An 11,333-nucleotide genomic window follows, 5' to 3' on the forward strand; every position below is an offset into this window, starting at 1 on the left:
CCTCCCTGACCTATCATCTTCATCCCCTCCCCTACTCACACATTGTACTCTATGCTACTTTCTCCCCACCACCACCCTCCTCTAGCTTATCTCTCCACGCTCCAGGCTCACTGCCTTTATTCCTGATGAAGGGCTTTTGCCCGAAACGTCGATTTCGAAGCTCCTTGGATGCTGCCTGAACTGCTGTGCTCTTCCAGCACCACTAATCCAAAATATATAGCATACTGGCTTAAAAATCATGCATTCAAGTACGTTTGTTTGACTGCATGCCATACATGCACAGATATAGTCAATATTTTTCAAGCCATTTTTCTGGACTTATTTAGTTCGTTGAGTTTGTAGTATTTAAAGAATTTGATTATAAGAACAATATGCAATCAATATTACATTAATAGGAAACTGTTGCAAATTATATTATATAGATTTGAGTTTATGCCTCGAAGATTAATCTTGTAGTTTCCACGAACATAAGAATAGAAAGAAAACATTAATGTATGAAGCTTAAAGATTTGTTTTGGTCTTTTTTGTAATATTTAGCACATTTTATTCCTACACTAAGATAAATGAACAATTTAGTTACTTTAAATATGGTTAAAAATAAACTAGTTGAATTTGAAGGGGAAAAGTAAAGTTGCCCAAGTCTTATCAGACCATAATGCTGTTTTCTCATTAGAGACCACAATGTTGCTGTATCATTAGAGAGAGATGACTGATGGTTATTCAACCTGACGGTCATGATGCCTCAGGCGAGGGGAGAGGTTAAAAAGAAGTGTCCTTCGTGGTGAGCTCAGTGCAGAAATTGAGTCTGCGCTGTTGGAAGCACTCTATATCGTTAACCAATCTGTAGTATAAATACTATCATCCAGCAGGGAAACTGTATCAAGTTGTTTCATTATCTTAGCAGAGTCATTTGTGTACAATCGTGTTACTTGTAAAGGGAGATCAAACCTGAATCAACTTAACTAATTGATATATATTCAGCTACAATTTTACATTAATCTTACAGAGGTCATCGTGTGTTGGTGTTTTCTCAGATGGCAAGAATGCTGGATATCTTGCAGGATTACATGGAATATCGAGGTAAAAACCACGAATGATTTTGTATATTGATTATGTTTAAACCAAAATGTTGAAAATAAACAGTTGCGGAACATTATAGTTTGCTTCATTTTCCAGTAATGTAACCATCTGAGGTTTCAGAAATGTCCTCCATTTTGCCTGATGTCAGCTGAACTTCTAAGTCTTGGCAAAATAAAAACTGAGAATGGTAGTATTTCATTGTGTTACTTGATGTTACTTTGAATTAAAAAAAATTCTTATTGCTGCTTGCATTAGTGGACAAGTTAGAACTACAAACATCTTGTCCTGAAAGTGACGAGTGAAAAGAAAACAGATGATTTTGGTTATTTCCAACAAAGTGTGAAATGTGTGTTGTATGTAGTAATTTTGAACACTGCTTGTGGAAGGTGATGTTGAAAGAAGGGATACATGGTGGTGTGATTCGCTGAAGGTGGCCTCCCTACATCCACCTTGACTCACGTTGTTATATTTACAAATCGAAGCTCACTAATCTTCAGTTGTCTGAAGACAGGTGTTGGTTTATACTAAATGCCATCAGAGAGGCATGCTACAGTCTTAACATATAACTCATTTCTACGCAGGAGTGACACTATCTGATCCTCCAACATGTCCAATAAGTGAACATGATATGTACTTCAGTCCAAGCTCTCCTTCTATCAGTGTATGCACTCATGAAAGATTCTTGTGTGATATGAAAAAAATGAGTCATTTGGCTCAGTTACAGGTGCCTATGGTGTTACTATGTGACCATAATCTATTGCAGTTGTGCTGAGTGCAATAGGTGTTGGCCAGTTAACACGTCTGTTGTGATGTTGCTATAACATCTATAAGAATGTTGTGCAGAGAAGCAAGTTAGGCTAGATGATGTTCTGATAGCAACCTTCTTTTACAAAGGCATCTCATTGGGTCTGATTACCTGAATGTAGTAGAACATAAACTGGCATTTGGAAGCAGGGGTTTCTCTTCCATATCTATCATAGCAAGAGCTCTTTTTGCTTTCCTATATAAAAAGAAATGAACTGTGGATGCTGGAAATTTTAAACAAAAGCTAAACGTGCTAACAAAATACAACATGCCTGGCATGGTCTGGTAGAGTTAAGGTTAAGTGACCATTGATTTTGCCTTGTGCAACTTCCTAAACTGTTCCAGTGCCAGCTACAGCTTGATAATCCTTCAAAATGTGGCTTTGCTGTCTTGTGCAAGCAGAAATAATGGTGACATTTTGGAATTTGAAGAAAGAATATTTAAATGCCTCTATTACTTGTATGCAGGTAACATAGTCCCTGTTTCAGGCCTGAGAAAACCAGTTGTCTATCTAGTGAACTTATTGTGGATAAGCCTATCTAGCTCTTTGTTGAAACCCATTAAGAATTCTTCTTCCAGCAGGTGGTTCATTCCCCACACTTGCCAAATATTTTGTTGAAGTGATTGTATATCATGAAGCTTGAAAGTGTTTTATTGGTAGAATAGTTTCAGGACGAAACTTTAGAGCTGTGAGTTTAACAGAGTTTGAAAATGAAATGCTCATGCTGAAATGTACTAAACTTGAAACCTGAATTTGATTCCTGCTCTCCAGCCAGACAATGATATCTGCTGGTTCAGGATGGAATTAATGTCTGGGTATAGAAATGCAGCTCAGCGGTTGACATTTTTGGAAGTCTGTTCAGGTGGAAGGAGAATCTTCTCTTATTGTTTCTACAAATGTTTTATCTCTCAAACAACAGCACTAAACAGATTATCTATCAATTTATCTTAATACCACATTTGCTTGCGTAATGGTGATTATTTGGTGGAGAAAGTGAACAGCAATGTTTACATCTTTCATTCTGAAACTAAAGAATGACCCTGTGTCTGTCTCCCCTGAGGAGAATATCAAGTACCAATTAGGGAATTCTTTTTCATGATTTATTTTGTCCTAGTAGAATTTCTAAGGAGATCTGTCTCTTGATTAAATTTAAAAAATGTAAATCATAAGTATTAAGTTAGCCTGGAACGGTGTTTTCTTTTAAGAACAGTAAGACTGTGCTATTTTCTGGGTCTGTAGATTGTGAAGGAGCAAAGGTGGCCTTTAGAAGAGTGATATGCTGCTAGTTGGATGTAGGAGTTTGGGAGAAAGTGAGGACTGCAGATGCTGTAGATAAGAGCTGATAATGTGTTGCTGGAAAAACGCAGCAGGTCAGGCAGCATCCAAGGAGCAGGAGAATCGACATTTCGGGCATGAGCGCTTCTTCAGCCCATTCCTGAAGAAGAGCTCATGCCCGAAACGTCAATTCTCCTGCTCCTTGGATGCTGCCTGACCTGCTGCGCTTTTCCAGCAACACATTATCAGCTGTAGGAGTTTAGATTAGATTAGATTAGATTACTTACAGTGTGGAAAGGGCTCATGCCCAAAACGTCGATTCTCCTGCTCCTTGGATGCTGCCTGACCTGCTGCGCTTTTCCAGCAACACATTATCAGCTCCGGCTATCACCATGCTCGAATATCTTCTGTTTCGCAAGGTAAATCTCTCTCTTTCCTCTCTGCGTGAGTGCAGCATTCAGAGCAGTCCGGAATCCTGTAATCTGCTGCAATTAAGTTATAGATGGTCTGACAAAATATGGTGTATCAGCTCTCTTCAGTGAACCCGGGTCTCTGGCGCTGCGAGGCAGCAGTGCTAACCACTGTGCCACCGTGCTGCCCACAAGGGAGAGCTTGTACATAACAGAGGATTATGTCTGCAGGAAATGTCTTCGGTTGTGAATCCTATCGGACTCAATGGATCGATTGGAGCGACAGTTACAGGCAGTGAGGAATTTACAAGAGCTAGAGTGTGTTATGATTGGCAATTACAGAAAGGGAGAAAAGCTGCAGATACAGTCAGATAGATGAGTTAACTCCAGGAAAGGTAGAAGAGGTAGGCAGACAGTGTGGAGTGTTCTGTGGCTTTCCCCATTTCAAACAAGTATGCTGTTTTGGAAAATGTAGGGGGTGATGGATTTACAGGGGAATGTAGCATGAGCAGCCAAGTTTCTGGTAGCAAGACAGGCTCTAAAGTAATGAGGGGTACGTCGGGTTCCAAGCGATTGATTGTGATAGGGGACTCTCTAGTCACAGACACAGTCAGACGTTTCTGCGGCCAGCAGCGAACAATCAGAATGGTGTGTTGCCTCCCTGGTGCCAGGATCAAGGATGCCTCAGAGAGTGTGCACAGTGTTCTCAAAGGGGAGAGGGACCAGCAGGAGGTCATTGTACACCTTGGAACCAAGGAAGGGAAAATGAGATTCTGAAGGGAGAATATAGAAAGTTGGGCAGGAATTTAAAAAGGAGGTCCTCGAGAGTAGTAATATCTGGATTACTCCCGATGCTATGAGCTCATGAGGGCAGGAATAGGAGGATAGAGCAGATGAATGTGTGGCTGAGGAGCTAGTGCATGGAAGAAGGGTTCATATTTTTGGATTATTGGGATCTCTTCTGGGATAGAAGTGACCTGTACAAGAAGGATTGATTGGAAGGGGCATACTATACTGGGAGGGAGATTTGCTAGAGATGCTCATGAGGATTTAAACTAATAAGGTGGGAGGAAGTGGGACCCAGGGAAATAGTGATGAAAGAGATCAATCTGAGATCGGTACAGTTGGGAAAAGGAGTGAGTCAAACAGTCAGAGCAGGCAGGGACAAAGCAGAGAACAAAGTAGGATTGAGAAATTAAAGTGCATTTACTTCAATCCAAGAGGCCTAACATTGAAGGCAGATGAACTCAGGGCATGACTAGGAAGATAGGACTGGGATATCATAGCAATTGCAGAAATGTGGCTCAGCGATGGACAGGACTGGCAGCTTAATGTTCCAGCTTAATGTAATGATACAAATGCTACAGGAAGGACAGAAAGGGAGGCAAGAGAGGAGGGGGAGTGGTGTTTTTGATGAGGGATAGCATTACAGCTGCACTGAAGGAGGTTATTCCTGGAAATACATCCAGGGAAGTTATCTGGTTGGAACTGAGAAATAAGAAAGGGATGATCACCTTATTGGATTGTATTATTGACCCCCTAATAGTCAGTGCGAAATTTGAGAAACAAATTTGTAAGGAGATTTCAGTTACCTGTAAGAATAATAAAGTCATTATTGTAGGGGATTTTAACTTTTCAATCCTAGACTGGGACTGCCATAGTTTAAGGGTTTAAATGGAGAGGAATTTAAGAGTGTACAAGAAAATTTTCTGATTCAGTATGTGGATGTACCTACTAGGGAAAGTGCAAAACTTGACCTACTCTTGGGAAATAAGGCAGGGCAGGTGACTGAGGTGCCAGCGGAGCCGCACTTTGAGGACAGCGACCATAATTCTATCCGAAAGGCTGAAGTTCAAAATTGGAGGAAGGCTAATTTTGACGGTTTTAAGCAAGGACTTTCAAAAGCTGATTGGAGGCAGATTTTCGCAGGTAAAGTGACAGCTCGAAAATGGGAAGCCTTTAGAAATGAGATAACAAGAGTCCAGAGACTGTATATTCCTGTTAGGGTGAAAGGAAAGGCTTGTAGGTGTAGGGAATGCTGGATGACTAGAGAAATTGAGGTATTGGTGAAGAAAAAGAAGGAAGCATATCTCAGATATAGACAGGATAGATCGAGTCAATCCTTAGAACCGTATAAAGGCAGTAGGAGTATACTTAAGAGAGACATCAGAAGGGCAAAAAGGGCACATGAGATGGCTTTGGTAAATATGGTTAAGGAGAATCCAAAGGGTTTTTTCAAATACGTTAAGGACAAAATGGTAACTAGGGAGAGACAAGGGCCCCTCAGAGATCAGCAAGGCGGCCTTTGGGTGGAGCTGCAGGAGATGGGGGAGATACTAAACGAGTATTTTGCATCAGTATTTACTGTGGAAAAGGACATGGAAGATATAGAATGTAGGTTATAGATGGTGTCCATATTACAGAAGAGCAAGTGCTGGATGTCTTGAAACCCATAAAAGTGGATAAATTCCGATGACCTGATCAGGTGTACCGAGGGAAGTAAGGGTCATGATTGCCCCTTCCTGAGGTATTTGTATCATTGATGGTCACAGGTGAGGTGCCGGAAGGCTGGAGGTTAGTTAGCGTGGTGCCACTATTTAAGAAAGGTGGTAAGGGAAAGCCAGAGAACTATCGACTGTTATAAGCCTGACATTGGTGGTGGACAAGTTGTTGGAGGGGATCCTGAGGGACAGGATTAATATGTGTTTGGAAAGGCAAGGACCGATTAGGGATAGTCAACATGGCTTTGTATGTGGGAAATCATGTCTCACAAACTTGACTTGAGTTTTTTGAAAAAGTAACAAAGCGGATTGATGAAGGCAGAGTGGTGGATGTAATCTATGTGGACTTCAGTAAGGCATTCAACAAGGTTTCCCATGGGATACTGATTAGCAAGGTTAGATCTGATGGCATACAGGGAGAACTAGCCATTTGGATACAGAACTGGCTCAAATGTAGAAGACAGGGTGTTGCTGGAGGGTTGCTTTTCAGACTGGAGGCCTGTGATCAGTGGATTGCAACAAAGTTCTGTGCTAGATCCACTACTTTTTGTCATTTATATAAATGACTTGGATGTGAATATGGGTATAGTTAGTAAGTTTGCAGATGACACCAAAGTTAGAGGTGTGGTGGACAGCGAAGGAAGTTATCTCAGAGTAAATCAGGATCTTGATGAGATGGGCCAATGGGTTGAGTGGTAGCTGGAGTTTAATTTAGATAAGTGAGAGTTGCAGGACTTATGCACTTAATGGTAAGGTCCTAGGGAGTGTTGCTGAACAAAGAGACCTTGGCGTGCAGGTTCATAGTTCCTTGAAAGTCAAGTCGCAGTAGATAGGATAGTTAAGACGGCGTTTGTAATGCTTTCCTTTATTGCGTATAGAAATTGGGAAGTCATGTTGCAGCTGTACAGGACATTGGTTAGGCCACTTTTGGAATATTGTGTGCAATTCTGGTCTCCTTCCTATTGGTAGGATGTTGTGATGCTTGGAAGGGTTCAGAAAAGATTTACAAGGATGTTGCCAGGGTTGGAGGATTTAAGCTCTAGGGAGAGGCTGAGTAGGCTGGGGAGAGTAGGCTGTTTTCTATGGAGCGTCAGAGGCTGAGGGGTGACCTTACAGAGGTTTATAAAATCATGAGAGGCATGGATAAGAGAAATAGACAAAGTCTCTTCCTTGGGGTGGGGAAGTCCAGAACTAGAGGGAATATGTTTAGGCTGAGAGGGGAAAAGATATAAAAGGGACCTAAGAGGCAACTTTTTCACACACCGGGTGGTGCATGTATGGATTGAGCTGTCAGAGAAAGTGGAGGCTGGTACATTTGCAGCATTTAAAAGGCATCTGGAAGAGTATATCAATAGGCAGGATTGAGAGGGATATGGATTAGAGTGGTACTGGAAAAGCATAGCAGGTCAGGCAGCATCCAAGGAGCAGGAAAATCGATGTTTCGGGCAAAAGCCCTTAAGGATCCAGGATCTGCAGTCCTCACTTTCGCCTTAGAGGGATATGGGCCAAGTGCCGGCAAATGGGACTAGATTAGGTTAGGATATTTGGTCGGCATGGACGAGTTGGACCAAAAGGTCTGTTCAATGCTGTACATCTCTACGAATCTATGACTCCAAAATAGACTGATAGAGTCCCCATTACCTGCCAAACTCCTAAGTGTATGTTTTGCTAGGGATATTGGACCAGTTTTGTTATTCGTAGGCTTTTTGTTTTGTATTCAAGATAAGAAAGATTAATTAATAACAAAACCTGCTGGAGAAACTCAGCAGGTCTGGCAGCATCTGTGGGGAGAAATCAAGTTTATGTTTGGGCTCAAGTGACCCTTCCTAAAACCAAAATCAATTAATAACTTAGAGGGATTGAGGGCTTTCTTACAGGAACTGCATTCAGAACAGTGCAAGGAGCATATCTAAATAAAGTCCCAGAAATGTACCAACTGATGAGCAGAACTACTGACACAAAATAACAGTAACATATGAATTTATATTTCAGACATCCCAGAAGTTTTTGTGTTCAAATTCCATTCCAGAGATTTGAGCATATAACTTTTGTTAACACTCTAATTTAGGACTGAGGGAATAAGACACTTGGAATTGCTGAATTTTCAAAGAGATATTAAATGTTTGTCTTTTCTGAGCAATGATACCTCTTCAGCAAAGAGCAGGGCATTCTCAATGGTGACTGGCCCAATAGTTATCCTTCAACAAACATCCCTAAAAATAAATAATCTAGTCACTTTTACATTGTGAGTTAAAAACAGAAAATGTCTGGCAGCATTTGTGAAGAGATATTGTAGTTGCAGTTCTGTGGTTTGCAGTTCTGAAGAAGGGTCACTGGACCCGAATTGTTGTTTCTGTTTTCTCACCACAGATGCTGCCAGATCTGCTGAGTTTCTCTTGCAGTTTCTGTTTTAGTTTCAGATTTTGAACATCAACAGTTGGTTTTTTGATTACATTGTGAGACTTTGCTGTGCTTTGCCACATTTTCTCTCATACAACAGCAACTACACATCATAATACTTAATTGCTATAAAGTACTGTGAGAAGTCCTAAAATCTTGTAAAGCACTCTCTAAATGCAAGACTTTCTTTTGTACTTGTATGATTCTTTTCTTCAGGTTACAGCTATGAACGCTTGGATGGATCAGTACGAGGGGAGGAGCGATATCTTGCTATCAAAAACTTTAATCAACACGATATTTTTGTTTTTCTTTTAAGCACCCGAGCAGGTTAGTAGAAAGACATGTTGTTCTAAAATTAGTCTCTCAGTTTGGAATCTTTGAATTTTACAGCATAGTCCTGACTGTCTGAAAGTGTTATGAAAACCCTATTCCTGTACTCTTTATATGTTTCTTTTTCAAATGTAGAATGGTTACAGCACAGAGGAGACCATTCAACCTGTCTTGTCCAAACTGGCTCTCTGTCAGAATGACTTAATTAGTCCCACTTCTGTCTTATCTCTATAGCCCTGCAAATATTTTCTGTTCAGATAATTATCCAATTCCCTTTTGAAAACCATGATTAGGTCCTCCTCCTTCTCAGGAAGTTCATTCCTGAACTTAATCACATAAACCCAAGTTTATTTTTCTCATTATCCCCTTCAATTCTTTTGCAACTCACATTAATTTCAAACCCCTGATTCTTGACCTTTCCACCAGTGGGATGCATTTCTAAGGGGAACCACCTCAACTTCACCCGTAGAACAGTACAGCATTGTACAGGCCCTTCAGTCCTCGATGTTGTGCTGATCTTTTATCTTACTCTAAGATCAGACTAGCCTACATACCCTTCATTGTACTATTTTCCATGTGCCTATCCAGTTGCTTAAATGTATCTGATTCTACTTTCACTGCTGGCAGTTCATTCCACGCACCCACCACTCTGACATCCCCCTAAACCTTCCTCCAAATCACCTTAATATTATGCTCCTTCGTGAAAGACATTTCTGCCATGGGGAAAGTCTCTGGCTATCTATTCTCGCCTCTCATCATCTTGTACACCTCTATCAAGTCAACTCTCATCCTCTTTCGCTCCAGTGAGAAAAGCCCTAGCTCCCTCAACCAAAAGGTTGCCCTAGCTCCCTCATTTGACCCTTGTTCATTGTCTTTGTCAAGCATTTCACCAAGTTTAACAACCCTAACAAAACTAGAGTATTGGAAATCTGGGTAAACTCTCTACTACTTTAAGTCATAGCTAGCACAGAGGAAGATAGTTGTGGTTGGAGTTCAGTCATTTCAACTCCACATCTCTGCAGGAGCTCCTCAGGGTAGATATTTTTAATCACCCTGTTAAGAAAGGTTAAGCAAGATACATTTCTGGAGCAGGTGGAACATGAACCCAGGCTGTCTGGCTCAGTGATTGGGATCAGCAGAGTGAACATCAGCCTCTAATGCCAGTATATCTCCCCTTAGAAAAGGGGCCCAAAACCTTTTCAGCTGCCGTCTAACAAGTGCTTTGTATAGTTTTAGCAAGACTTCCCGATTTTAATACTCTATTTCCTTGGAAATAAAAGCCAGCATTCCATTTGCCTTCTCTATTATCTGCTGAACTTGTATGCTACCTTTTTGAGATTTATGCACCCATTTTTTTCTGTTCTGTAGCTCTTGCTATATTTCTCTATTTAAATAATATTCTGCTCATCTATTCTTCCTGACAAAGTGTATAGCCTCACATTTTTCCCGCATTTCTTCCATCTGCCAATTTTTGCCACTTAACATGTCTATATCCCTCTGCAGACTGTGTCATTGTTACCACTTGCCTTCCCATCTATTTTTGTGTCATCCACAAACTTGGTTATAGTATATTCATTTTGCTCATCCGAGCATATATATAAATACTTGTGGCTCTGGTTCTGATCCCTGTGGCAATCAGTTACAGTTACTTTCCTGAAAATGTTCCCCAAAATTCCAACTCTCTGCCTTCTATTGGTTAGCTAATCCTCTATCCAGCTAATGTACTACGGGGAATCGATTTAGCTCAGTTGGCTGGATTGTTAGTTTACAGTGCAATTTGATACCAACAGTGTGGGTTCAATTCCCATCACCATTTGAGGTTACTATGAAGAATTCTCCTTCTCAACCTCTTCCCTCTCCTGATGTCTTGTGACTCTCAGGTTATCACCACCAGTCAATTCTCTCTAATGAGAGAAGCCCCTACGGTCTGGTAAGACTATGGTGACACAACAAAATGTACTACCTCCAACATCGTGGACTCATCCTAAGTAGCCTAATGTGTGTACCTTATCAAATGCTTCAGAAAATCCAAATATATTACATCCACTGCTTTCATTTTATCTATCCTGCAATAGAGTTAGGATTGCTTTTGTTTCTTCTTCAAGGAATTGTAAATTTGGCAGACTTGGTTTTCCCCCTCATGAAACCATCTGCTTGATCATATTATGTATTTATAAATGATGTACTCTTACATCATTTGCAAAGACTCTAATAATTTTCCAAGAACAGATATTAAGCTAACTGGTGTGTTGTCTCCTTCACATAGAACATAGAACATAGAACAATACAGCACAGAACAGGCCCTTCGGCCCACGATGTTGTGCCGAACATTTGTCCTAGCTTAAGCACCCATCCATGTACCTATCCAATTGCTGCTTAAAGGTCACCAAAGATCCTGACTCTACCACTCCCACAGGCAGCGCATTCCATGCCCCCACCACTCTCTGGGTAAAGAACCCACCCCTGACATCTCCCCTATACCTTCCACCCTTCACCTTAAATTTATGTCCCCTTGTAACACTCTGTTGTAAG

At 40.9% G+C, this 11,333-nt stretch overlaps 1 protein-coding gene across 3 annotated transcripts in view; it reads left to right on the forward strand.

Annotated features, from left to right (window-relative positions):
• Nucleotides 1-11,333, forward strand: part of chd1l (chromodomain helicase DNA binding protein 1-like) — a 109,138-nt gene that overhangs the window by 52,137 nt on the left and 45,668 nt on the right. For all 3 annotated transcript variants that reach the window (XM_043701161.1, XM_043701160.1, XM_043701162.1), the window contains exons 11-12: nt 1,007-1,080; nt 8,688-8,798. In XM_043701161.1, coding sequence (XP_043557096.1) covers nt 1,007-1,080; nt 8,688-8,798 — 185 coding nt within the window. The remainder of the gene's footprint in view (nt 1-1,006; nt 1,081-8,687; nt 8,799-11,333) is intronic.

This window comes from Chiloscyllium plagiosum, chromosome 12 (assembly GCF_004010195.1).
Source record: "Chiloscyllium plagiosum isolate BGI_BamShark_2017 chromosome 12, ASM401019v2, whole genome shotgun sequence".
Classification (NCBI taxonomy): Eukaryota; Metazoa; Chordata; class Chondrichthyes; order Orectolobiformes; family Hemiscylliidae; genus Chiloscyllium; species Chiloscyllium plagiosum.